The sequence below is a fragment of the Labrus mixtus genome, chromosome 15 (genome assembly GCF_963584025.1).
Source record: "Labrus mixtus chromosome 15, fLabMix1.1, whole genome shotgun sequence".
NCBI lineage: Eukaryota > Metazoa > Chordata > Actinopteri > Labriformes > Labridae > Labrus > Labrus mixtus.
Window position 1 is genome coordinate 10,696,369 of NC_083626.1, and position 27,522 is coordinate 10,723,890.

The following is a 27,522-nucleotide window of genomic DNA, read 5'->3' on the forward strand; positions in this document are numbered from 1 at the left end:
CTGAAACCGTCTTCTTCGTGGGTTTCTGGGTGCAGGTGAGCACTCCCACACCTCTCCAGAAAGCGTCAGGTGTTTCTCTCCCTGTGATTGGTCTGTTCATCTTTTCATGTTGGTTTCATGTTGTGCATATTTACCTCGAAATCACATTCATCTCGTCATAAAATTATAATCCAGGGATCCAAACTACCCGGGATTTACTGTGAATGAAAGTTTATAAGAATAAACGGCGGGCTCCCCCTAGTGGCCGTCATGTGATAGGTTTGCCTCCGGATATCAAACATCCCGCCTTCATAATAAAAGCTTTGAGCCTACATCTCTGACGACTCTAACTTTACTTCAGGTTTAAAATAACGGAATTATTATTTTAAGGAATAATCTCCAAAATTCAGGTAATTTAAGAACTCTGCTACTACGCTGATATACTCTGCTGAATAAAGCCAGCCCGACAAAACATATTTTGGGGAAACATTAAGACTACACCCACTTCTTCAGGCACCTCTGGTACTACCTGGAGCTCGCATCAACACAGCCTGGGTCTGTTGAAGGAGGTTTTAATGTAGCCTACTCACAGCGTTTGTTGTTGTTGTATTCTGTTTGTTGTTTTTGCAATAATGTCATGTTACTGACAGTACTGGCTTGTGTAATTTGCTGACTGTTTAATTAAAAAAAATACTTTGAAAGTCCAGACCGGAAGTTGAATCGGTAGTGTTCTCGCTTCCTTTACACCTGTTTCTTGTTCTCTGCGTACTCGCGCTCCATTCATCGTTCTACTGTTTTTACCGGAGTCCGCGCCTCGAGGTGTCCGTTTGAGGTGCTCTACGGGCCGGTATGTCAGGCTCTACACCCCCGCCTCCCTCAGTGGAGGCTGCGGGCACTGAGGGATGCTTTCCCCCGGAATACAAACCCTTCAAACCCGAGGAGCATGGCCTGGAGCGCGGGTTCCGGCTCACAGGCTTCTCGGACCTGAAGGGATGAGGCTGTAAGGTCCCGCAGGAGGCTCTGCTCAAACTCCTGCAGGGACTGGAAGCGGACCGGGCCGACGGGACAGGGAAGGCCGGAGACCAAGCATCGGAGTTTGGCCAACAGCTTCCCGCCCCCCGGCTCGGTAAAGTTGGCAGAATCAGCCTTCATATCCTGGACATGCTGTCAGAAACGTTACCGGTGTTATGGTTCAACAAGTGACCCTGTTAACTGGTGACTTTCGGCCAAAGAAGGCTGTGGTTGTCGTAGTTACAACAGCTACATATATATATATATATATATAATGTGTTTATTTCGACATTATAACTAAAAACTAAACAGAAAGGCAGCTCTACGACAGCTACTTATCTTATTTTTGATCTTCTTTAACTGTTGTAACAACGAAAACTACGGACGCATCCGGCTGAAAGCCACCAATTAACACGGTTGCACGTTCAACCAAAACACCGGTTTCAGCTAGCTTGTTAGCATCGTTTCAGCTAACCATGCTAGCTTATGTTCACGCATTTGACAGATGGCACTTGTCGACAAGTATAAACTGTTTAATATTAAAAGTACACCGTCCTCTATAACATTTGTTTACATACTTTACGTACAAACAGCCCTACGTCATCAGTTAGCTTAGCATACATGGATTTAATCGATGATAGAAGCTAGCTCAGTGGTATGTCACAGAACCGGTCTGAGTGATTCAGCAGAAATGTTTGAGGAGCTTTTAGTTCAAAGTTCAAACTGTTGGTGAATAATTTCTTCTGTTTCACAATAACGAGTGGAAACGTGTTCTCAGGTTACAGCCTGTTGGAGGGTTACCTGGAAATCATTCATCCAGGTGTACACTGAGCAAAGATCGCATATTGAACAGGTGGTCACGATACCAGATTTGAAAAAGCGCGATACGATTCTGGGGAAGATCAAACTACGTCGAGACCCGAAGAAGTCTTACACATTGTGGAGTGATTTCATGTTTATATTCACTGAATACATTTCTGGCAAACTCCCACAAAAGTCTGTAAAACGTTCAATACTGTCATTCTTATCAATACCACATGTTTAAACATCATATATCTTTTATTTTAATGATCCATAGAATCAAAAAGTACCAAAGTTTTCATAAAAAAGTTTTTTTTTAATCGTAAAGATGCCGCGAGCAAGAGAGAGAACTGTCTAGCTGCACAAATACATTTACTTGATTTTTCTGCAATATTGAATTCATTCAATTCATACATTAAAGAGCCCATATTCTGCCCTTTTTGGGGTTCGTATATTTAATCTATGTTCCTACTTTTGTACGTTCAAAATAGATAAAGTCCGAAAAAAGTGTCTGTTTTCATGTACTGCTCCTCCTTGCTCCCTCTACGCTCTGAGTCCGTCAGCTACGCTCTGCTGAGCCCCCACTGTTAGACCCCACGTGGGCCAAGTCTCCTCTGATTGGTCTGCCGATCCGCTCTGTCGTTATTGGTCAGTTGCTCAGCATGCGCCTCGGAAATTTCAACATGAGCTGCAGGGCTTGCCACAATGAGCCAATGGGCTTAGATCAGTGATCTCACACTGACAATGACGTCGCACTGACAAATTTTTATCGAGCGTTACATGCGGCTAATGCTACAGCTAACAGGAGGACGTGGGAGAAGCCGCGTTTCCGCGGACATTGAATTTCTGCACATAGATGTGCCTAAACATGCACAGGACACTTGGAAAACACACTAAAGAGCATATAAAACCAGAAAAAGCATAATATGTAACTCTGACCCCTAGTGTTTAAAATGGGTACTGCAGTCTAAATTCTAAACATTATAGAGAGCTGTCCCGCCCCCCCTCCTCTCTAGAGTGGATGATCACGCAGGTCACCATGTGTTGGACACTGAAGCTTCAGTGTTTATCCAGCTCTGCATGGGTCTGTAAACCTTTCTGTGTTCTAACCGCTCTCCATTTTTCAAAAGCATCTCCAATATTGATCCTAGTTTGAGCACGTTTCTGCTCGTGGAGCTTATTAGAAACATGCAGAGGCTTTTTAGGTCGGGTACAATCACTTCTATCTGAACCACTTCTCTTGCCCGCTTCCATCACTGTAACACCTGTTGGTTTGACCTGATAACTGCTCTAATACCTGGCAAACCGAGGGGCGTCCAAAACGGCCGTGTGGGGTTTGCCTTAAAACCGCCTACCTTCTCTGTTCCAAACAAATCCAGAGCATTCAGGACCAGAATCTAAAGTTAGAAGGAGGACATACTGGCTGCTGCATTGTTGTCAGAGAAGCCAGCACTTCAACATAACATGTTTCCTTAAAGTCTGATCATATAGTAAGATCACTTTATAATTTCACTCTCTACACATCTCACTGATTGGACCTTGGATATAACATATTATGTTTTAGAAAATGTGATATCATTAAGACTTTGACAACCTTATACTGAAGTGAAACAGATCTTTTTTGTTCTATTCGTAAAAGACAACAGTGACACACCTACTAAAGAAAGATTCTCTGTAATCTTAGCCCTTCAGATAAATATATTCATCTGTATCCCCTCCGTCCTCGCTCTGCTGTTTCTGCAGGTGTTGGGATGGACTGCTGTGTGATCCCTCTGAGGCATGGAGGACTCTCTCTCGTGCAGACCACCGACTTCTTCTACCCCCTGGTGGAAGACCCCTACATGATGGTGAGACACTGACAGCTGTTTCTCTCTGTGAAACACACACACACACACACACACACACGGCCCGCTGCTGTTAGCCAGGAGAAGTGAGGTTGTCCAAACACAGAGACGTGAGAGGGGATGAACTCGTCCTCGTACAGTGAACGTGGGCGGGTCTAGATCACACCACACATGGAGAGTTTGATGAAAATAGTTTAGGAGCGTGAATATTAAAAATATACTGCTGACATTTACTGACCTCATAGACAACGCGACTGCATTATCGTGATCTGTACGTCTAAATTGTTCCGTTTTATACGTTTTTCTTTGAACCGTGATGACAGTAAATCACTTCCATATAAATACCGATGATGTCTGTATGCTCGTAGCAAAGCTAACAAGCTAGCCTGGCCTCTCGTAGCCAGACAGAATAATCGATAGCAGAAAGAGTGAGATCCCGCCTGGACCCATCATAGAAACCGTCACCTTGAGGAAATACTTTTTATTTATAATCTCTTGATATCAACACGGCATTAACCATTTCTACTGTCATACATGTGATTGGTGAAGTCGTCGACTGTTCAGGACGATCTACAGTCAGCCTGAAGGATGATCAGGATGCAGAAAAATTTGATCCCTGCTTGAATATCCTCCTGAAATACGAACTTTTTCCCCCTAAAATTAACTCTCTCCCTCTTTCTCTCGCTCTCTCTCTCTCTCTGTCTCTCCCTCTTTCCCTCTCTCTCTCGCCCTTTCTCTCTCTCTCTCTCTCAGGGCAGGATAGCATGTGCTAACGTCCTCAGCGACCTCTATGCGATGGGCATCACAGAGTGCGACAACATGCTGATGCTGCTGAGTGTCAGCCAGAAGATGAACGAGAAGGTAACACGATGACATCAACACCGCTTTGTTGACTTTACGTCTTTTTTAACCTCGAAACATCCAAAACATTCTGCATGTAACAGTTGAGCGCCTTTGCCCGTGTGGCGTCCGTTTGTTTGTGTTGTTGTTATTGTTTTATGTGTTTGTGACGCAGGACCGTGAGCGCGTGATGCCGTTGATAATTCGTGGGTTTCGGGATGCGGCGGAGGAGGGCGGGACTTCAGTGACGGGCGGTCAGACGGTGATCAACCCGTGGATCATCGTGGGAGGAGTGGCGTCGGTCGTCTGTCAGCCCAACGAGTTCATCATGTGAGTCTGAGAGGATGAAACCGGTCTACATGTGAAGTGTTGAGGTCAGCTTGAGATTTCCCAGAATGCTTTTCATCAGAGTGTGTTCGTCCTGGTTATTTCAGCGAGCAGCGTGTGGAGATAATTATATCTTGCTCAGTGACGGCGTGTTGTTGGTGACGGCGGCATCAACACAAACCTTCACGTCCCTGTGACCCTCTGCTCGTCTCACTCTGACCACGGCCTCATTTATAACCGCTATAGAAAGATAACCATTTGATCAGATCCCTTTTTTAAACGTGCAGTAATTCTTCATCCTGATTAAAATCATTCTGACAAGAGATTCACGCCTAACGGGGACACTGAGGGCGGTTTCACATCAGGGACCCGCCCCCCGGATCTGAGTACGCTTGACCCCCAATGTGCGGTTCATTTGATCAGTGTGAACACAATCGTGCTCAAACAAGGAAGTGGACCGCTTTATGACGTCATCCTAAACGGCTCCTGTAGCTTGAAAAAAATCGCTCCCTAGAGACGCTTATTCGTGTTTGATAAACAGGATGTGGATTTTACTTCATATGGGACCTTTGAATTTAAATCTGATTCACATGTTAACCAGGTGAATTGCTGTATTTTGAAGCTGGTTAACCTGCTTGTTTTCACATTAACGGCTTTGTTTCAGGCCGGACGGCGCCGTGCCGGGTGACGTGCTGGTCCTGACTAAACCTCTGGGGACGCAGGTCGCCGTGAACGCTCACCAGTGGCTCGATCAGGTCGACTCCGCTCACATCGACATCATTTAAAGTTCCATTTATTCTGAATATTTCAGCACTTATTGTCTCTGTTTTTTATTGAACAGCCCGAAAGGTGGAACAAGATCAAGCTGGTCATCACCAAAGAGGAAGTGAAGGAGGCCTATCAGGAAGCCATGTTCTCCATGGCAACGCTAAACCGCACGGGTACGCTCTGACGTCTCTGTCCTGGGTCCTCTCTTGAACTGCTCTCTCCGTCCAGTTTGAATGTTTTTTTTGACTCTTTCTTCTTCGCGTGTTTTGTCCCCAGCGGCCGGCCTGATGCACAAGTTCCAGGCGCACGCCGCCACAGATGTGACGGGTTTCGGGTTGTTGGGACACGCCAACAACCTGGCAGCACAGCAACGTAACGAGGTGGCCTTCGTTATCCACAACCTGCCAATCTTAGCCAAGATGGCGGCCATCAGCAAGGCCTGCGGGAACCTGTTCAACCTGGTTCAGGGAACGTCAGCAGAGACTTCAGGTACACACACCATCAGATCCAGATGTTTCTGAGAGGCGTGTTGAGAGTCATCTGACTTCCTGTTGTGCTGAAGATGAACAACCATTTTACTCGCCTCTATCTCGCTCTCTAACATGCACGGCTCACGTTCACTCCCCACGTCTACGCCGTCAAAAGGGGCGCTGGTGGTGCAGTGGTTAGTGCACGCGCCCCATGTATTGAGGCCATGGTCCTCCAAGCGGGCGGCCCAGGTTCAAATCCAGCCTGTGGCTCCTTTCCTGCATGTTGCTCCCCATTCTCTCTCTCCCTGATTCCGACTCTATCCTCTGTCCTATCTCTCCATTAAAGTCACAAAAAGCCCCCAAAAAATAAATCTTACATCTTACATCGTCAAATCGTCCCGCCTGTCGTCCTCCATGTTTGTTTCCTCTGACGTCTTGTGTGATGGTGAGAGATTCAGTGAGATCTCCAGAGTTCAGAGTCAGGATTCTGTGAGTGTGTTTGAGTCTGATCGTTCTTCACACACTACAACAACCTTTCCCAAACTTTCCCCAAGAGGGGTCGCGAGTAAAATTCCTAAATTTGACTAAATGACTAATTATTATTCTTGATTAAAATAGAATAGATTAAAATACGCCCTCTGACTCGACCTCCCGCTGGGGAGCGAGAGAGAGAGCGTTACCGTGTGTCCATGAATGAATGACTTTGACCTTTGACCTTTGACCTTTTGTTCTGACTAAAGTTTTAAAGATAAATTCATGATGACCTCGTTTCTCCGTCTCCAGGAGGTCTGCTGGTGTGTTTACCCAGAGAGCAGGCGGCAAAGTTCTGCTCGGAGATGAAGAGTCAGAGCGGCAACGCCGGAGGTCAGGGGCCGGCGGGCGGAGCCTGGATCATCGGGATCGTAGAAAAAGGCGACCGACGCGCTCGCATCATCGACAAGCCTCGCATCATCGAGGTTCCTCCACGGGGAAGTCAGGCGGCCAATCAGGACAACAACAGCCCGGCTCCGAGCCCCAACCTGTCATAGACCGTGTGTGTGTGCGCGCGTGCGTGTGTGTGTGCGTGTGTGTGTCTATGTGTGTGTGCGCTGATGTTGCTGATCAGAACGACCTCTTTATCGGCTGTGAATGAACTTCGATATGATTATTTATCCAACAAGACAAATTTCAACAATTAATGAATTAAATTGAAATTCAGGGTTTTGTGTTACTAACCGACCTCCTCCCTTTTTTTATTTAGACCCGCCCTCTGTTTGAATCCAAACAAACACATGACTTTAATTTATTAAAATGTGAAAAGGTTATTCCAACTTCTCCAAACAAACATTCCAGAAGCTTCTTAAAAAGATGACTTGGAGTTTACGGGTGTGTGTGCGTGTTTGTGCGTGTGTGTGTTTGTGTGTGTGTGTGTGTTTTATCATTGACGGGGTGCTGTGTGTCAGAGGTGGACGATGTCAACATCTCATGTTGGTGAATGTACCTGATGAAAAGAATCAATCGGTCTTGGCTCCGCCCTCAGAGTCCAGAGGAAGGCTTGAGCAGCTTCCTCTGGTCCTGCTGGGCGGAGTTCAGACCCTCCATCTTGCGGCTGGTTGGCTGTCCAGCACAAAGTCCCTCCCCCGCTTTTCCTGTGTATGAAGCTCCTCCTTTTAAACCCCAGCCAGTGGGGGCGGGTGGAGCAGATGTTTGCCTTTGGATCGGGGTTGGACTCAGACTGCTGGAGGGCTGTAGCCGTCTCTGTTTGTAGATTTCTGCTTTTCACAATCAATAAAACCATCATCGACTCCGACCGGCGCTCTGTGTGGCTCTTCTGTTTACTTGCAGCGTCTTCATGTGTCATGAAATGTCTTTAAAGGTGTTACTTTTAAATTGAGTCGTCTACATTTTAGAAAGCACTTTGAGACTTGTCTGAGTACTTCATCAAATCTACAACGTCTGATGAGTGTTTTATGATTTGTGCCTTGCTCAAGAGCACCTCAGCACTGCTCAGGAAGTGAACCGGCACCTCTCCAGCAACCAGACCAATTTCCAGATTTGGTCTGCACTGGTTCCCAACCCAAGTCCCCACAGACCAAGCTACTGCCACCCCCATCTAAACATCCAGTGCGTTTTGGTTTTGCTAAAACAAACCGACTTTCAGTATCTCGATCTGTCTCTCATCAGAGCTCACCTGGCTGTACACATCGTGCACAGAAAATTAAAATCTCATTCCGGCTTTTCTGTCTTTGTTCACAATAATATATGATGTAGTGTCTATGTGCTCTAAAATGAATGTTTACCTGCAATACAGCAGAAAAAACTATCCCACTATTGATAAAATAATAGTTTTAGCAAAAAGCAGCAGTCTGTGTTTTGAATGTCTGGGGTCCCCAGAGTTTCATGAAGTCGAAGTGGGGTAATGAGCTCAACCAGATTGGGAACTATTAGTTTAATCTAATGAGTAATTTATAATCTGACAATGTGTTTATCTGGGTGATTGTCAGTTTTGTTCCTGTGTTAAGACAAAGTTTAAGATGTGGATTTAAAGATATAAACAAGAGCACTTCATGTCTATCCATGTTTACCTTAGTTTAAAATGAATCATGTCATATTTTAATCTGCAAATATCATAATAATTATCACTGAAGAATGTAAAGAACTAAAAACACTAAAAGGGCATTTTTACATCAAAATATAATTAAACATTGCTCACCTAAATAATAAATACAGTGGTTGTTTTTACTCCTGTTTGACAGTTAAGTGGCAGTCATGTAATTCATTCTTCAACCAGCAGAGAGCAGCACATGATTAAATCAGGAGAAAAACGTAGAAGAAGAAATCAGGAAGTGAGCGCGATGTAAACATCCCGGTCACCGGAGTGAAATAAAATCTAACACTTGAGCGTTAAACGGTAAAGATTTTAAACCTTTAGTAATTTAAACGTTATTTTAGACATATAAGCTTTCGAGATGTGTGTGTTTCAGTTCATTTAATGTTCATTTTAATTCATATTTGCACGATAAAAGCGATAATTCTTCCCTAAACTGCTTTGTCATATTTGTCACTTGTTTCACATTTGTTTGTTTGTTTGTGTCATTAATGTGGGAGATCTTGTGTTTAAATAACGTGTGTGTACTTTAATGTGAGAAGCAGAATTGTGTTTTTCTGCTGTGTCAGAGTGCGGCTTGTCTGCGGTCTCTGTGCGGCCTGTCTGCGGGCATCATGCCGTACATGGGCGGTGACGACGCGGTGCGGGAGCTGAGGAGAGCTCTGTCCAATCCAAACGTCCAGTCCGACCCGCTGCGTTACAGAAACACCATCCTCAAAGTCATCAGGTGAGTGACAGCTGACAGACAGGTTGTAGTTCTCCACCAGGTGTGTCTGCAGGGCCGGATTCTTTTGACAGAGGGGCCTCGGGTGATACATATTCTGTAAGGCCCCTGCTGAGCCCCCCCCCCCCCTTTGATCTTCTATCAAACTCTACATGTTAAAACTACAGTCAGTCAGAACTGCACTTACTGGAGCTCTCAATAAAAATCATGAAGTATGACGTTATAAAAAGTAACGATATATAATAGTTTAGGGGTGTAAAAATATGACAGTAGTCCTCAGTATGAAAAAATATATAATTGAATTATACTTCTCAAGTGGAAAACTCTTAAATAGTCATTAGTTTAGCCTGGTGGTAGGGCTTGGTATTGATAAACAGAATTTTTTAGAGCTGGTACCTGATAGGTCAGTTACCAAATGTTCAGTCAATCTTATGTAGAAGCTGTGCTCCGGTGTCCTTTCAAAACATTTAATGATGATAAGAAACCGGCTCAGATGTTACCGAGCAGCGGAAAGCAGGCGAGCGGGTCTCAACGGACTGAAGTGATGACGTCATGATGAACTTTGAGCATGAAGCCCGATGTCCCTCTGCAAATATTTGGATTATCAGTGAATTAAAATAAATGCTCTGCAAACTCAGGTGTCTTTTCTTTTACAAACAGACGTGTGTCTCCTCATTGGCTGCATTATCGAGGGTCACATTTTCCGATCAAGTCATTGGCAGATTAATTCTGTCACTTGATTGAGCCGCATGCCTGGTCTCCATGGTAACAGCAGGTGTGGTTTAATGCCACTGCAAACACTTGGCGAGCACCTGGTGTTCATGTTTACAGAGAAACCTTTAATCACTTTAACCACATCCTGATTTCAGAGCATCGCATCTGAAGGTTAAATATTCTCTTCATCAAAAAAGATCCTTTACATCCTCTCTCTCTCTCTCTCTCTGTCCCAGGTCGATGTCTCAGGGCGTCGATGTGTCCGGTCTGTTCAGCGAGATGGTCAAAGCGTGCGCCACCGTCGACATCGTCCAGAAGAAACTGGTCTACGTCTTCCTGTGCTCGTATGCCGCTCTGAACCCGGAGCTGTCTCTGCTGGTCATCAACACGCTGAGGAAGGACTGTCAGGACCCGAACCCGATGGTCCGCAGCCTGGCCCTGAGGAACATGACCAACCTCAGGTGAGCTCATCACACACGTTATCCTCCGTGTCATCGGCCTGTGAGTGCTGGAGTAAAGAAGGTGATGTCTCTGTGTGTGTCAGGTTGCCCAGCCTGGTGGAGTACGTGGAGCAGCCGCTGACAGCCGGGCTCAGAGACAGAGCAGCGTGCGTGAGACGAGTCGCCGTCCTCGGCTGGGCCAAACTTTACAACCTCCAACCCACCTCAGAGATCGGTACAGACACAAGTCCATTTCTTTATTACTCTCTTTTGTTTTTTTCTTCTGTCTCACACAAATTCACCTTCTTAAAGGTAAGACTCATGACTCATGTCGACCAGACAGAAAACTGGATCAGAACCAGAAACCTGGATCAGAACCAGACTCATGTCGACCAGACAGAAAACTGGATCAGAACCAGAAACCTGGATCAGAACCAGACTCATGTCGACCAGACAGAAACCTGGATCAGAACCAGAAACCTGGATCAGAACCAGACTCGTGCATCAGAGTCAGAGGATTTTCTCCTCCACAGACACTCAAGTTTGTTTTCTGAATGAGTGTTTTCTTTAAATGTTCCAGATGCTTCCGTGGTGAACGAGCTGTACAGCCTGCTGAGGGACCCCGACCCTGTGGTCATCGTGAACTGTCTGCGGGCCCTGGAGGAGATCCTGAAGGAGGAGGGAGGGGTCGCTATCAACAAACCAATCACACACCACCTCCTGAACAGGTAACGACGCCCCGTGATTCATGTTGAATCCTGCTGAGGTTCCTATAAGCGAGCAACTGGAGCGTTTATAAAGTGTTCTGCAGCACCGAGCCCCTCTCTCTGTCTCTCTCTCGCTCTGACCATAATCCTTTATCTGCAGACGTTTAATCAAATCAGCTCATCCGTTTGCTTCCCGGTTCATTTCCCTGTGAGTGCAGAAATCTTTCCTTTCACAGACTGACTGTGAGCTTCCTGCTATCGACTTTTAAACACTGCTGTCATCCAAACAAACACCTGTGAGGAGTTGTTTGCCGTTAAACTCTTCCCTGACTGTTGCAGATACTTTTGCAAAAAGAAATAGATAAAAGCTTGAGTTTGAATCAGAATCAGTGTGACGTGAAATGGCTTTGTTGTTATAGAAAGCTAATCAACAACTTCAACACATCACAAGAGTTTGGACTTCAGACTCGAGGTCTCGTAACGCTAACTCGCTAACTCGCTAACTACAGGTTAAATTAGACGCCATTTCTCTCTCTCTGCTCTAACTTTCTCCTTTTTTTGAACCTGGGTCGCCCGTTTGGAGTTCCCAGTATGGGATATTTTATTGTTTTTGATTCGCCCCAAAAAAGTCGGTTCACTCCTACACTCTGCCGAAATTGCACAAATATTTTTGCAACTTCTAGGTACCGAAATGTTGTCAACATATTTGTGCAATCTAGAGACAGTGTGCAGAAATGAAGCTGCATTTTCTGATGGATACCTTCCTCTCCTTCCCACCTGTCTGTGTGTGTCTCCTCTCAGGCTGAAGGAGTGTGATGTGTGGGGTCAGTGTGACATCCTCAGAGTCCTCCAGCGGTACAAACCTCAGTCAGACGACGAGCTCTTCGACATCCTCTCCCTGCTCGACGCCTCATTGGTAAGCCCCCACCCTCCCGTCATGGCCGCCACCCTCAGCCTCTTCCTCCACCTCTGCCCCGACCTCCCCGCCGTCAGTCAGGCGGCTTTAGAGCGAGTACGCGGACCCCTGCTGGCAGCCTGTGGCAGCGCGTCCAGAGAGATGAGGTTCACCGCTCTCTGCCACATACAGGTGAGTGAGGAGGATGTTCAGCTTTACTTTCTGTGACAGAGAGACATGCTGCTCAAACACACAACCTGTGGACAAGCTTTAATGGAGAGACGTCAGGATGAGGGGCTGCAGACAGGGGGCGCGCTGTACTCTGCAGTAACCAGAATAATTAAAAAACTTTCATCGTACCAGGACTTGAACCGGTGCCCCTTCAAGAAGTGAGCTACTGCTGCAGCATTATTATCATAGAAGCTGCTTTGTTTGTAAACATTCAAACTGGGCCCCTCCTCCTCCAGAAGCCCTGCCCCCTGCAGGACATAGTGTGTACGTTTACTGCTTGTACCTACACTGCAAGCTAACGCACGCTAGCACAACCGCCGGTGTTTGTCACCCGCCTGTCCAACAGGAAGTAGACCAACTCCACGTCCTCGGGTAAAAGACAACACAAGGTTCACCCTCGTTTTAGAACGAGCTTTATCCACTTGGTGTTTCTCCTCACTCTGATTATATTTTCTCTTCTTTGCTGCTACATCCACGTCCGTCATATTCACCGGTTTGAGTCTCGTCCAATCACTGAACTGTATCCACTCCTAAACTCACCTGCTGCACTGTCATTGGCTGGAGGAAACACACCAGCTCTGCCCAGAAATGTCCCGAGTCAACCAGAACAAAGCAGAACAGTAAAATCCAGTCAGAGGACAGAGTCTCTGCAGACACAGTCACCACCTCACATGTATGGAGGCCCAGAAGAGACGATGGAGCAGCTTCACTTCAGGAGAAGTCTGTCTTTTATTTTGAAGGAGAAGTCTGTCTTTTATTTTGAAGGAGAAGTCTGTATTTTATTTTGAAGGAACCAGCCAGCTTTACTTTAGGAGAAGTCTGTCTTTTATTTTGAAGGAGAAGTCTGTATTTTATTTTGAAGGAACCAGCCAACTTCACTTTAGGAGAAGTCTGTATTTTATTTTGAAGGAACATGATTCTGACTGTCTTTAAAAAAGGATAAAATATGTTTCAGACATCAGAGACTTGTCACGCATCCTTTCACATCTTAATGGTTTTAGCTTTCTTGCTCCTTTTGAGAAGTGGACCAAAGCTCACGTCAGCAGCGACAGTCTCCAGCTGTCATCTGTTTGAAACCAGCGACACTTTTTCTGCTCTGGAGAAAAATCAGTCAGCATGACGACACAGAGGAAATGGAAAAGGACTCGATGCAAAACCCTGAACGTGTTTCTGCCTCTTAAACAATTCTGTTTTACGTAAGAGACAGAGTCATTTCCGTGTGTGTGTGTGTGTGTGTGTGTGTGTGTAATCTTTTTCATCAGTTGTGGTTTTTCTTTTCTTCCAGTTGCTGCTGCGTTCTCTTCCTGGCCTGATGGGGGCGCACTACAAACGATTCTTCTGTGGTTACGCTGAGCCGGCTTACATCAAGCAGAGGAAGATGCAGGTGAATATAGATATAAAGTTTGGATGTTTTTAAATACAGATATCCTCAGGTAATCCTCTGTGTCTGCAGTTAGCCTCGTTCACTCTCTCACTAAACTCCTGAAGTGTTGGTGCTGAACAGTCAGGTCAGGAGGATTTCAGGAGCTGTCGTCGTGTGTAAAAGGCTTTTGTTGCTGTTGTGTTTTTCCAGGTGCTGGTGGAGCTGGTGAACGATGAGAATGTGGTCATGTTACTGGACGAGCTGAAAGGTTACTGCACTGATGTCAACGCAGACACCGCCCAGGCTGCAATCTCTGCTATAGGTAAACACACCTGTCGTCTCAACGTCACCTTATTCTCTGAAAGACTTGAGGAAATATCACACTTTAATCCATACTGCAGGAAGTGTTTTAACATTTTTTAAGAAACATTTAGAAAGAAACAAGAAGTTTTTAAATACAGAGAGGGAGGAAGAAAAACACTGACACCAATAATAACTTATAATCACTTTACAGTAAATGAAGGGTCCATGGACTTAAACCTCGATCCCGCATTCTAAAAGGTTCCTTAACCCTGAGAAAAGTTCCTGCGGTGAAATATCTCTCTCTCTCTCTCCCTCTCTCTCTCTCTCTCTCTCTCGCTCTCTCTCTCTCTCTCTCCCTCTCTCTCGCTCTCCGTGTTTCCTGTGCTCAGGTCGGATTGGGCGGAGCTACAGCGACAGGTGTTTGGAGATCCTGACGGGACTGCTCGGTCTCAAACAGGATCACATCACGTCGGGTAAAATCTCAAAGTTCCTGCATGGAAGACGATTTGATTTTTAAGTGTTTTCCAAGTTTGTTGAAGTCCAGAAAAAAATATCTGTTTTTAAGACTTCTGCAGTCCAGATTCTAAACATTGGAGCGAGCTGTCTCCCCCCACCCCCTCCTCTCTAGAGTCGATGTGTGTGTAGCTGTTAGCGTCTGTTTCCCCGTGTAGTCTTCTCCTATAACGTCTCTTTGTTTGCCCCCCCCCCCCCCCCCCCCCCGCAGCGGTGGTGCAGACGATGCGTGACCTGGTGTGGGTGTGTCCTCAGTGCAGCGACACGGTGTGTGTGGCTCTGGAGGGCTGTGAAGAGACACTGCAGGACAGCCAGGTCAGACACACACACACACACACACACACACACACACATAAACACTGCCTGGACGATAACATACCGTATTTTTATTATCATTTTAAAACATGCGGTAATTATGACCTCACATTAGAGGCGGAGCATTCAGATTCAGATTATGTAATGGAGTAAATCCTTGTGAACACAGTCCACCTGAACTCGACTCTGATGGAATATGCACCGAGGACGGAGACGCACAAATGAGATGCAAACTGACTCGAGGCGGCGGCTCCTGTCTCATAAACACAAACACCTGTCGTCTGTCTGAATGCATCCAAACTACAGCGCCTCCTCTTCAGTCTCTTCTACAGACTAGTGTTGTCATGACACCAGAATTGAACCTCTGATACGATCCCAGTTACATCCCAATGCTATTGATACCCGTTTGATACCATGGCAACCAAAACAGAAGTCCTACAGCCTGAAGATCCAGTCTGACCCCTCCGCTCCTTCTCACCCATCTTCCTCCTCCATCAGGGCAGGCAGGCGTTGCTGTGGTTACTAGGTGTGTACGGGGAGCGGGTCTCTAGCGCCCCCTACACGTTGGAGGTGTTTATCGATGGCGTGAGGAGCGAGGCATCACTCGGTGTGAAGATGGAGCTGCTGACGACCGCCATGAGGCTGTTTCTGTGCAGACCTGCTGAGACTCAGGACATGCTGGGACGACTGCTGCACTACTGCATCGGTGTGTGTGTGTGTGTGTGTGTGTGTGTGTGTGTGTGTGTGTGTGTGTGTGTGTGTGTGTGTGTGTGTGTGTGTGTGTGTGTGTGTGTGTGTGTGTGTGTGTGTGTGTGTGTGTGTGTGTGTGTGTGTGTGTGTGTGTGTGTGTGTGTGTGTGTGTGTGTGTGTGTGTGTGTGTGTGTGTGTGTGTGTGTGTGTGTGTGTGTGTGTGTGTGTGTGTGTGTGTGTGTGTGTGTGTGTGTGTGTGTGTGTGTGTGTGTGTGTGTGTGTGCGTGCGCGCACGTGACATCATCTTTTATCATTTCTTTTTTTATGTTCCAGAGGAGGAGACCGACATGTGTGTGCGTGACCAAGCTCTCCTTTATTACCGCCTGTTGCATTGTGGGATTGAAGAGACTCGAAAAGTCCTCCATGGTCCGAGGTCAGACCCCTCTCTGGGCGTTCTGATTGGACGCCCTGCTGAGCCAATCAGCCAATGGGCGTCCAGCTTCAACACTCTGGAGCCTCTGAGGCAGGTCGCCGTGGAGACGGAGTCCGTCAGCAGAGGGAGTCCTGAACATGTGACCACCGACCTGTCAGTCACTCTGAGCGGCTGCAGAGTCCACGATGTGTGTTCAGGTGAGTGAGAGTCTTTTACAGGAGGTTTGTTATGATACCCCTCGGTTCAAAACCTTTTTTACTTCCTGTTAAATCCTAAACATTCCTATTTAGACAAATGCTGATAAAAGTCCATGCTGAGGTAATCTTTGACGGACTAATGTTTGGACTCTCTGAACCTCGAGCAGCTTCCTCATCTCACTGAAGGACTCTCAGAAATCTGAGGATCAAAGTTACAAAAAACATTCTTGTTTCAGTCGGAGACTGAGAAGACGGTCCTCCCTCCCAAGGTGAAGGTCCATTTCTGGGAATGTAGAACCATTTTAATCACAAATCTCATCCTCAGGCACTCATCCAAACTTCCTGTCTCACCCCCTCTGACCCCCCTTTGACCACCACTCGGCTCCTGCTGCATCCTCACCCTCTCTCCTCTCTGTCCCTCCTCGTTCTCTTGGGCTCAGACGGTGTTGGACGCTGTGCAGACTCCTCCGCTGACGTCCCGCCCCCCCTCAGCCTGTCCCCTTCCCCGGCTCTCAGCCCGGAGGAGTTTGAGCGTCTGTGGCTGCAGCGACGAGCTCTGCATGCTGAGCGAGGTAATTCAATAGATAAAGATTCTCTCTCTCTCTCTCTCTCTCTCTCTGAAAGCTTTTTCTCCTCACGGGACGGGGGGGGAGTCTGACAGGAACAAGACGACACAGAGCTGTAGAAGTAAGCTTGTCTATACTCCAATACTACAACCTGTTGTTTTTTTACAAACATTGTTTAGACCAAAGCTGCTGCAAGAGAAACGAGTCTACACCTTCATGTGTCTCTGGAAACAAAAAGAAACCATGAACCTTTATGGAAGGGGGGACTCTCAGGTTCAGATTCAGAAAACGTTATTATTTGAAAGGTGAGGTCGGTCAGGACAGTTCAGGGTTCATTGGGCGTTACTGACTGACGACCTGCAGCTTCATATGACAGGCTGGAAATCTTTCAAAGTCTGTTCAAATTTAAAGTGCTCGTTCTTTATGAGAGTAACCTCACGGTTATGGCAGGGGGAAAGCACACAATGACTCTTGGACTTAATCTTCCTTTTTCCATTTCCCATCTGCACAGCTGTCCCAAGGGTCAGCCTCTAGTCGGACACTTTCACGATAACCTCAATTATTTAAATCGCACCTTTAATGTTTGCACTGACTGTTATTTAATGTATTTTTTTTTATCATTTTATTCTTTTTAAACATTGCTAAAAAAAAAAAGATTAATCTAGGGGTATTCTTTAAATCTTTTTTTCGGGTTAATATTTATGTATGGGAGGGGAGGCGTCGGTTTTGTAACAAATGTTTCATGTCATGTACGTCTTTGTAACCTGCTACTGGATGCTTTGAATTTCCCTCTGGATCAATAAAGTATCTATCTCTCTATCTATCTATCTATCTAAAGTTTCTCTGACTTAACGTCTTTTGTTTTTTCTCGTGCAGGTGCTGAGAAAACGGGAGAGGAGGATTTTGTGCGCTTAGAGGAACGTGTTCGATGCCCCGCGGTTCCTCACTGTTCCCCTCAGAGTCTTCAGGCCGCCATGCAGCTGCTCAACATCCAGACGTTAGCCTTCACGCCGCCGCACGCGCTCCCCTGGAGGGTCTACCTGTACACACACACGCAGCACACACACTCTGATGACACACCACGCCGCACGCTCATACTCGGGGAGCTGCTCTGCACGGGGGGAGACGGAGACGGAGAGGGGGAGGAGGGGGGAGGGGGAGCCACAGGGGACGGGGTGAGAAAACCTGAAGAAGAAGAAGTGAAAGTGACTCTTCAGCAGCAGCCGAGAGACGATGAAGCTCTGAGAGGGTTTCTATCCATCCTCACCTCGGTGCTGCACACACTGACCTCAGAGAGTGAATAAACACACACACACACACACACACACACACTCATCGTGTGACCTTCTGCACATCACACAGACTGTATAAAACATGGACGTATTCTCAGTGACGTCACACACTGGTGTCTCTGAAGCCCAACCAGGGTTGCGCCATATTGGAAATGCTGACTCGCACTAATTTTAGAACAATCCAGAATCACACTAAGAGAATGAGGAGCTGACAAACTGCTGCAACACGCCCACCTGTCAGTCAGAGCAGCCACACCCCAAATTATGCAAATGTGTGCATAACTCTGAGCCTTAATATCAAAACAGAACAATTAAAAATATGTCACTTTCTGTACCTGAATACAGACAAAGAAACAAACTGTTGTGTTCCTGTGTTTATTTCTGCTGTAAAGATTAGCATTTTAATATGAGACCCGATGGGGATTCATAGGCTTTTGGAGCCAGCCCCAAGTGGACAGTCAGGGAACTGCAGGTAAGTATGCAACCATTTTGTCTTTCAACACTGAAGGTTACCACTACGTTCATCCTTACAAACATGCTCACTGACCTTAACAGGTGACCCAACGCAGCGTAGGGTTAAGTTCAGTTCAGAATATTTAAAATGGATAAAAGCAACGTGGACCTGCGATAAAATATGCAAAGCACCAGACTTCACAGCGTCTGACCACAGGAGGATTTATGGCTTTACACATTGAAGGAAGGATTGAGAATAATTAAAATACTACACACAAGGATTGGAAATGAGTGATAAAGGCTGACCGTTCTTTTTCAATGTGCACAATTATATTAAAGCTGAAATAACAGCAGAGGGCATGCACAGTAAAAAGTTAATTAAGAAGACGACGTTCACAGAGCTCAGGGTCAATCATCTCCTCAGTCACCGTAACAGACTTTAATTAGACTTGACAGGTGAAGAGTTAATAATGAAGTTTGGGTCAGAGTTTGACCTGCAGGGGGCAGTATGGAGGAGAGATAACGAGAGGCTGCAGGACGTCTGAAATAAAGTCTTTAACGGATGTGAGCAGCATTAACTTTAATAAAAGTCGGAATCCATCACTGAGAAAAGTGTATTTTGATTTTATGCTTTGACCCATGTCCCATCTGATAACATGGAGGAGGCGGAGCTTATGACTTGTCATGGCGTTGTTTGTATTCTAGGGTGTATGATACACATCTGTAGTGATGTTTGATGTATTTTTATAAAGCTGCTGTGAGAAACTTTCATCTTGTGTGTGTTTTGGCGCCCCCTGCCTCTCGTACTGGAAACGTATCACTAAATTAATCTTTGCTGTGGAAAATGTAAATAGAGACTCTTTAGGAATAGCATAGATCTGATGATGACACTAAGAGACAAAAATCTTTACAGTCGTAATAAATCAGGCAGACAGGCTTGTGTGAAGGTAAACCACAGACTATATGAATGTTTGAAGCGTGAGTGAGGTCCCCCGTCTGTTCCTGCAAGGGGCACTGGAGTCCCATCAATGGCGGTCTCCATGCTGGAAATGCTGTCTCAGTCTAACTTTCAGTCAACCTAACGATAGGCTGAGAGCTGGAGCTGAGGCGGGTTTTAAACCTCCTGACAAACCATTACACCACGCCCACCTGTCAATCAGGTCAGCTACACGCCTTATTGTGAATAACTCTTATCCTTCATCAAATCAAAACTGATGAGTCATCAAAACATTCACCCCTCCGTACAGTGTGTGTCGATCGAGACATTTGTTTTTTTTTAACCAGGCTGTAAACATGTTAATCTCTGCTGTAAAAACAGGCTTTTTAGAATGGGTTTGTATGTGACTTCCTGTGCTTCTGCAGCCAGCCTCTAGTGGACACTCGAGGAACTGCAGGAGTGTGCAATTCAGCATCGGCTTCAAATTTCAACATCAGAGTTTGCTGCTCGGTCTCACCCTAACTTTCAGCTTCACTTTTCGACATGTTTATCTTGAAGAAAATAAATCATATCCTTTATAATGTGTAAATAAAAAAAGAAGACCGAGTCCGAGTGTATTAAATACCACGAGTAATACTCTGCTTGTGTGTGTGTGTGTGTGTGTGTGTGTGTGTGTGTATGTGTGTCTGCTCCGTGACGACACACCTATATAAAGCCGGTGCACCTGCCGCTGACACACACATACAAAGAGAGAGCGAGAGAGAGAGACGTAGCGTGAGCAGGAAGCAGCGGCGGATCAAACAGAGCAGCTCTCTGAACCGGACAGTGATCGTTTCCTCTCCGGTGATCCCCCTCACTCTCTGAACCGGACAGTGATCGTTTCCTCTCCGGTGATCCCCCTCACTCTCTGAACCGGACAGTGATCGTTTCCTCTCCGGTGATCCCCCTCACTTTCTGCTCTGGTCCTTATAAGCCGAACATCCCGGATCAGAGCCCGCTGACTAACGGACTGTCAGCCGCCGAGAGGAGCACAGACACCGGCTGCAGGAGGTGAGAGCCCCGGGGAAACACACAACAGAAATAACTTTATATGTTTATTATTACACTTTTCTCTAACGAGGGGAGAGTCGGTATGTGCTGTCTGTTCCTAAACTGACCTTTACTCTATTATGACTGGGATTAAAGCGTATTCAGCCGGAAACAACCGGCAGAGAGTTTGTAACTCCGTGAAGCCTCCAGCCTGAAACAGTGTCGTTAGTCTGTAATAACAGTCTGCTGTTATGACTGTCATTATACCAGAGATAATAACTCGTGGTGCGAAAAATCCAGCTCAGGAAGTCTTAGACACCGACGTCAGTTTCATTCTTGATTTTAAGTGCAAAAAGAAACAGACAAACTCCTGAACTGTGTAGGATGCACAACTTTCTGTTCTTGTGTTTTCAGCCATGTTGTCTCTGACAGCAACCAAAGGTTCAAAATAAAACTGAACATCTGCAATCATCATTTGAAGAGTTTAGGACAGTAACAGCCACCATTGAAAACACTGAAGGACTGAAGCACGGACTTGTACATTTTCCATCTCCTCTAAACGACGCTTGTTTACATCACCTGAAAACCAAAGTCAAACTGAGATAGGAGGAGAAACTGAGAGTTTGGGTCACCTGCTAGAGTCTGGTGACCCAAACTCTCAGCAGCTAGACCGATTTTGTCGATATTAAATCAATCTGTCATGATGAGATTGACTGAAAGAATGTAGCTTGACTAGAATGTCAGGGGTGACTGGTTTAACCTGTTTCCACGGCGCACGGACCCCTGATAAGAGGAAGAAAACAGATGGATGGATATTATAGCCTATAAATACAAAAAGTGAAGAAAAAGGCATTTGTTAGGACTTTCAGTCTCTGTCAGTCAGTGTCCTGGGACTGGAGTAAAGATCACTATTTTGATTTCTTTCACCTCCTCCCTTTTCCTACTGGACCTCCTTTAGTACACTTCCTTTGATGTCAGGATGAGGAGAGGTCCGTTCTTTTGCCGTCACCGGGACAACCTGACAGCATTAATCCACAATCTTTATTTCCACCTTTACATCCTGTAGAAGAAGAACCCGGGCTCGCCTCCTCGTCGGTTAGAGCGACGCATTCAACAACAACAGACTTTAGTTTGAAAAATTCAAAATAAAACACGTCTGAGGCCCCTGACTTCTCAGTAGTGTACAGCAGCAGATAACCTTTCTGTGTGTGTGTGTGTTCTATAAATAGTCAGCTCAGATACATATTGACTAAACTGTTAAACTGTTCTGTTATGAAGAGGATGTGTGTGTGTGTGTGTGTGTGTGTGTGTGTGTGTACAGGTTGTTTGGACAGTCACACTTTGAAGTATCGTCATAACATATCTCATATGACCCGTCAGTGTAAACAGAGCTCACAGTCGGAGCTAAATTTAACCCAAAGGACCCTCGTTCCAGAAACTTCTCCTCTCCGTTCTCTTTTAGCGGCTTCTCCTTTATCAGCCACACACACACACACACACACACACACACACACACACACACACACACACACACACACACACACACACACACACACACACACACACACACACACACACACACACACACACACACACACACACACACACACACACACACACACACACACACACTTCCTTCCTTAACTCTAACAATCTGATATCAGGAGCTGAATGGATTTGTTGTTGTAACGATGTTAGACATGTTTGGTAGGTTGTCTTTGGTTTTGTTATGTCTTTTGGTGTGTGTGTGTGTGTGTGTCTGAAGGACAGGGAAACTAACAAAAAGAAAATTGCACCTTCATAAAACAACAAAAATAAGGCCTTTGGGGTTCTAAACGGTGGAGTGGAGTCTCCACAGCCACCCACTAATTCTACTACAATTCTACAGTTCACTTAGCAGACGCTTTTATCCAAAGCGACGTACATCAGAGAGTAAGTACAACACAAGCAAGGATCTAGAAAAAAGGGGAACAATGTCAGTAAGAGCATTGACACATAGGTGCTGACAGGAAGTGACCAGATCAAAGCACAACATTGATTGCAGTATCAGTATAGAAACCATCTTATAAGTCGACGTTATCAAACAAAAACCATCGTCATTAAGTTAGTAGGTATTCATGAAAGAGCTGGGTCTTTAGCTTTTTCTTAAAGGTGCAGAGGGACTCTGAGGGACTCTCTACTAAAAGACAGACGAACTAAAGAAACTGGCCTCAAACAAAAAGTGGAGTCTGATCAACCCTTTGTTAAAACCCTCTTTCCCCACACACACACACACACACACACACACACACATACACACACTCTTATGACACTCTTCCCACAAACACAGAGAAGCCAACTGAAGGTGTTGACTCTCCGGTGTCACACACCTAACTGAGGGAAAGAGCAGCCAGGCTGATGAGCACCGGCTGGCTGCTCATCAGGACAGGTGCTCTCAATGAGAGGTTCGTTAGACTCACTGCAGGTCACAGTGTGTGTGTGTGTGTGTGTGTGTTTCCAACCTGTGTCCATGTCTGATACTCTGAAACATTCATTCACTGTTTGATGAATTATTTACTCTTGTGCTGACTGAGTTACACACCAGCGTAATAGAGAAGTGTGTGTGTGTGTGTGTGTGTGTGTGTGTGTGTGTGTGTTTGTTATAGGAAATGCGGCGTCTGTCAAAGAAGAAGAATGTTGCCTTCGCACTGCTGTTTCTCGTCGGTGGATTTTACTTCATTAACCATTCAGACTTCCTCATTGCTGTGAGTACACACACACACACACACACACACACATACACAGGATGAGGTTACAGTGACTCAGTGATTTTAAAGAAGCAGTTGAACCTCACAGGTTTCAGGTTTCATATCTTTGCTTTTATAAAGTAATAAAATCATGTGTTTGTGTCAAAGGGTCTGAGGACGTCCTTGGAGCCCCCTCCTCAGGTGCTGACCTGGGAGGCGGAGCGACCCGTCAGCAAGGAGTCGTGGGTGGAGCAGGGCGACTTTCTACCTCTGAATGTGTCCTATCAGCTGCTGGCTGGAGCTGCGTCCCCTCAGCAGAGTGAGTCACACTGACCTGAGCTCTCAGCTGATTTACTCTCAGGTGGGAAACTCTGAGTTTCAGGTTCCAGATCAGCTGATTTGAGTTTTTTAAATCAAATCTGAGTAGGTCTACTCGGTGTTCAGCACATGTACCACGACGATAAAAAGCCAACATTTCACTAGCAAGGAGCACGCCACAACAGTATTAGAACATTTAATGTGAATTGTAAGATATATTGACAGATGTGTATGAGATGGCCGTCGTCTTTCAGACTGGGCTGGGAGGTTGATCGGGCGAGCGAGAGACTCAGAGTGGGGGTTCCATCTCGGGTATGGATCCACCCGAACTGATTACGGCCCCAGACTGTAGGGATGAGGAAGGAGAGAAGGGATGAGGAATGAGGGAAGGGATGAGGAAGGAGGGAAGGGATGAGGAATGAGGGAAGGGATGGGGAAGGAGGGAAGGGATGAGGAATGAGGGAAGGTATGAGGAAGGAAGGAAGGGATGAGGAAGGAGGGAAGGGATGGTGGGTAGAAGGATCTGAGACAAACGGGGTGTGGTGAGGTGACCAGGTGTTAAGTAGGCTGTCAGGTAATTGGAGGTGTGGTTTTAGTTAATACATGAACTCCATTAATGGAGCCCCGATACTATGATATGACTTGTGTTATTGTTGCCGTGGTAACCAACAGGTATATGGACATGGTTTGAGGTGAACGTTCTGGTCTCATGTGGACTTTAAAGAACTCATAAAACTACAGTTACAGCTGAAATGAAACATTAAGAATGAATCCTCTTGTAAACATAACATGTGTTGCTTTTATTTTGAAGGTACTAACAGAAGTGTGTTGCTTTTATTTTGAAGGTAGACTGTAGAAGACACAAGTTTGTCTGATGTCAACCTTTAAGAACAACACGGTTTATTAACAATAATATAAGGGAAAAGAACTACACTACCCATAATCCTTAGAGTGTCACAGCTGAAATATTCAGCATGTGTGAATGCCAATGGCTGAAATCGCCACCACAAAACTTTTTTCATGGGCTCCAAAATTTCCTCGTGCACAGGCCAGTTTCTGATGCACACCAGAAACGTGTTTCTTTTGTTTCTTTCAGTCCACGTCTCTTTAAGAGCTTGTCTGACTTTAGTCCTTTCACAGTCTTGTATCACAGATATTTTTGTCTTGTTTCAGGGTTTTTATCAGTTGGAATCTCCTCTGTGAAGAGGCAGAAGGGCAGCTATCTGATCCCCACTCTGCAGTCTTTGTTCTCCCGGTCGTCTCCCAAGGAGCGCTCCTCCATGGTGGTGGTCCTGCTGCTGGCCGACTTTGATGTGAGCTGGAGGGTCAGTACGGTGAAGGAGATCAGGGCTGCGTTCACTTCAGAGCTGGAGCAGGGACAGCTGCTGGTCCTGCATGTTCACCAGGAGTGGTACCCTCCTTTAAAAGGTAGATCCTACAGGTGTTCACATCATGGACTGTATGTAAAGAGGGACGATGTGTCTCCACCTCCTCAGGCTGTAAAAAAGTGTAAATGATGCACTTCACATTTGGAGTCAGAGTCGACTGTAGTGCCGTCCATCTTTTTATACAGTTTACAGATTCCTTCATATCCATGTTGCTCTGTTGATGCAGTGATTCTGACACGAGGCTCTCTGGTGCTCCTGCAGGTTTAAAGAGGAACTACAACGATGCTCCGGATAGGGTGTCGTTCCGCTCCAAACAGAACCTGGACTACGCCTTCCTGATGCACTACAGCGCTGCTCTGGGTCAATACTACCTGCAGCTGGAGGACGACGTCTCCTCGGCTAAAAGCTTCCTGAGCACCATCAGGAGGCGCGTGGACGAGCAGGAACGCAAGACGGGGACAACCTGGGCGATGCTGGAGTTCTCCACCCTCGGCTTCATCGGGAAACTCTACAAGTCAGCACACCTTCCTCTCCTGGCCCGCTTCCTCTTCCTCTTCTACCAGGAGATGCCCTGTGATTGGCTGATGTCTCACTTCAGGACGCTGCTGACTCAGAAAGAACAAATCCTGTTCAAGCCATCGCTCTTCCAGCACATGGGGACGTTCTCATCCTTCCAGGGGACATTCAACAAACTCAAGGACAAAAACTTTGAGGCCGGATTCTTCAACAATCCTCCAGCCGAAGTGTTTACCGACATCTCCACCTTCCAGAAACACTTCCCCAAACTGGCCTGGGAGTCCGGGGAGGGATTCTTCTGGGGACGCTCCCCCGAGGAAGGAAACCATCTGACCGTAGTGTTCGCAGAGCCCGCCGTGGTGATGAGGATTCTCATAGAAACGGGGTCAGGTGGAAAAGACCTGCTGCAGTCGGCTCAGGTGGAGGTGGGCCGTGAGGTGGTGTCCACGGAGAGGCAGGAGAAGACGTGTAAAGAGTTCCTGTCGGTGGGGACGTTAAAGAATGGGGGCTTCGAGATGCAGGAGGTGGACAAAGAGATAAGCTCCGCCTCTTCCTGTCTCAGGATCCTGGTGACAGCGTTGCAGAAGGACTGGATAATCGTTAACAAAATCCGGATCTCCATAAAGTCCAGCTCAGGAGTGACTCCGTCCTCCTGATGGATTCGATCTGTTGGATAAACTTTAAGTGCCTTTTGAACTCTTTAATGAAACAACGTCTGACCAAAGTCTGTGAGAACTTATTATCTTCATCCTGAGGAGATGTTAAAGATAAAATTATTTATAAGAGATTCATGTGTTTTATATTTTTATACATTTAAAGAAGAGCTGTCAGCATTGACGAGTTAATCACATTAATCTCATGTTATTTTGTCCCTTCAGGCTCTCCGTAGATAGAGGTCCTCAGTGTCTCCCTGTAGTCTCAGTGATGTAAAAGAAGGACACTGCTGCATCTTTGAATGTCTCATTTCACTTTAACAAACTCTCAGACAGCTCAGCTGACGAGTCCAAAGTAATATCCACCTTATGACATCACACATTGACCTTATGACATCACACACTGACCTTATGACATCACACATTGACCTTATGACATCACACATTGACCTTATGACATCACACATTGACCTTATGACATCACACACTGACCTTATGACATCACACATTGACCTTATGACATCACACATTGACCTTATGACAATCACACATTGACCTTATGACATCACACATTGTGCAGGTGTGTGGTCTGGCTGAATCGTCTAGTGTGTGTGTTCAGAAGAATAGTGTGTAGCCAGACTTAATTGCACAAATATGTCGTTTTTTTGTATTTACATTTTTTTTTTAACACCCTGCTCACCTGGATCTGGGTCACACCCACCTTTTCCAGCCGTATCCTCCTCACCCAGGTATAAAACTCTCCTGGTCCAAAGGTCCTGTGATACCGCTTTAATCACCAACACTCAGGCTGGCGCTTCTACCCTCTAGGCGGGGCTCTAACTGATCAAACGGTAAAGCAGGCGGTAAACAAAAATCGCTCTGTGAATCACTGAGAGGTCAGAGGACCCCAGAGGGACGACCAGGAAGTGTTTGATCTCTAAACATGATCCACAGCCAGTCAATAAAGATCATGATACCAGACTGGGTTCAAATCCAACCTGTGGCACGTCTCTTTTTTTTTTTTTATATTTTATTTATACATTTTCAGTTTTATAAACAAACAGCACAGCAACAAAAAAGCCCTAAGACAAAGAGGAATTAGAAAAATAAGAAACATAGGGCAGGGTGAAAATAAAGCAAAACAACAACAAAGACATGCTCTTACAGGATATCTCACAATACAGTAAGTCAACATTTTTTTTAAAAGAATCAGCACCAACTGTTAAGGCCTAGGACAGTATAAGTACATGGTTTCTATACATTTAAGTAGTGTGGACAACTGTTTGCACAAACTTATACAAGCAGAATAAAACTTTAGGTTGTCTTTGATAATTAAGACAAGAATGGTTGCCACATTTTATCAAAGGTTGTAGAGCTGAGAGAGACACTATATCGGACCCTCTCCATATGTAACAGGTTAGTCATTTCTTGTAGCCAGGTCCTAAAAAACGGTATATCTCCACTCTTCCAGAGAGACAGAATATTCCTCTTT

At 45.8% G+C, this 27,522-nt stretch overlaps 3 protein-coding genes across 3 annotated transcripts; all 3 read left to right on the forward strand.

Annotated features, from left to right (window-relative positions):
* The first annotated feature begins 719 nt into the window (after positions 1 to 719).
* Positions 720 to 7,829, forward strand: sephs3 (selenophosphate synthetase 3). Its single transcript, XM_061058661.1, has 8 exons — positions 720 to 1,105; positions 3,535 to 3,638; positions 4,389 to 4,496; positions 4,651 to 4,805; positions 5,467 to 5,557; positions 5,644 to 5,743; positions 5,847 to 6,059; positions 6,824 to 7,829. Exons 1-8 carry the CDS (start codon positions 829 to 831, stop codon positions 7,066 to 7,068), a joined length of 1,293 nt encoding a protein of 430 aa, XP_060914644.1. The 5' UTR covers positions 720 to 828; the 3' UTR covers positions 7,069 to 7,829.
* Positions 7,830 to 8,834: 1,005 nt separating this feature from the next.
* Positions 8,835 to 18,369, forward strand: ap4b1 (adaptor related protein complex 4 subunit beta 1). The gene is made up of 14 exons (XM_061058646.1): positions 8,835 to 8,929; positions 9,179 to 9,354; positions 10,302 to 10,526; positions 10,610 to 10,740; positions 11,086 to 11,233; positions 12,014 to 12,299; positions 13,624 to 13,722; positions 13,912 to 14,023; positions 14,394 to 14,477; positions 14,729 to 14,832; positions 15,331 to 15,538; positions 15,856 to 16,152; positions 16,593 to 16,724; positions 17,595 to 18,369. Exons 2-14 carry the CDS (start codon positions 9,242 to 9,244, stop codon positions 18,020 to 18,022), a joined length of 2,367 nt encoding a protein of 788 aa, XP_060914629.1. The 5' UTR covers positions 8,835 to 8,929; positions 9,179 to 9,241; the 3' UTR covers positions 18,023 to 18,369.
* A 1,918-nt stretch (positions 18,370 to 20,287) lies between these two features.
* Positions 20,288 to 26,778, forward strand: zgc:101663 (alpha-1,3-mannosyl-glycoprotein 4-beta-N-acetylglucosaminyltransferase C). Its single transcript, XM_061058658.1, has 5 exons — positions 20,288 to 20,450; positions 23,075 to 23,173; positions 23,324 to 23,474; positions 24,647 to 24,901; positions 25,123 to 26,778. The coding sequence occupies exons 2-5, from the start codon at positions 23,078 to 23,080 to the stop codon at positions 26,031 to 26,033; spliced, it is 1,413 nt and encodes a 470-aa protein (XP_060914641.1). The 5' UTR covers positions 20,288 to 20,450; positions 23,075 to 23,077; the 3' UTR covers positions 26,034 to 26,778.
* The last annotated feature ends 744 nt before the right edge of the window (positions 26,779 to 27,522 follow it).

What these genes read in the sequence shown, in the direction of transcription:
- zgc:101663 (XM_061058658.1), top strand. Translation starts at nt 23,078, where the DNA reads ATGCGGCGTCTGTCAAAGAAGAAGAATGTTGCCTTCGCACTGCTGTTT. An exon ending in ATTCAGACTTCCTCATTGCT is followed by an intron (nt 23,174 to 23,323) that starts GTGAGTACACAC and finishes TTTGTGTCAAAG; the next exon opens with GGTCTGAGGACGTCCTTGGA. An exon ending in GTGGTACCCTCCTTTAAAAG is followed by an intron (nt 24,902 to 25,122) that starts GTAGATCCTACA and finishes GTGCTCCTGCAG; the next exon opens with GTTTAAAGAGGAACTACAAC.
- ap4b1 (XM_061058646.1), top strand. Translation starts at nt 9,242, where the DNA reads ATGCCGTACATGGGCGGTGACGACGCGGTGCGGGAGCTGAGGAGAGCT. An exon ending in ACTGCTGCACTACTGCATCG is followed by an intron (nt 15,539 to 15,855) that starts GTGTGTGTGTGT and finishes TTTATGTTCCAG; the next exon opens with AGGAGGAGACCGACATGTGT. An exon ending in AGCTCTGCATGCTGAGCGAG is followed by an intron (nt 16,725 to 17,594) that starts GTAATTCAATAG and finishes TTTCTCGTGCAG; the next exon opens with GTGCTGAGAAAACGGGAGAG.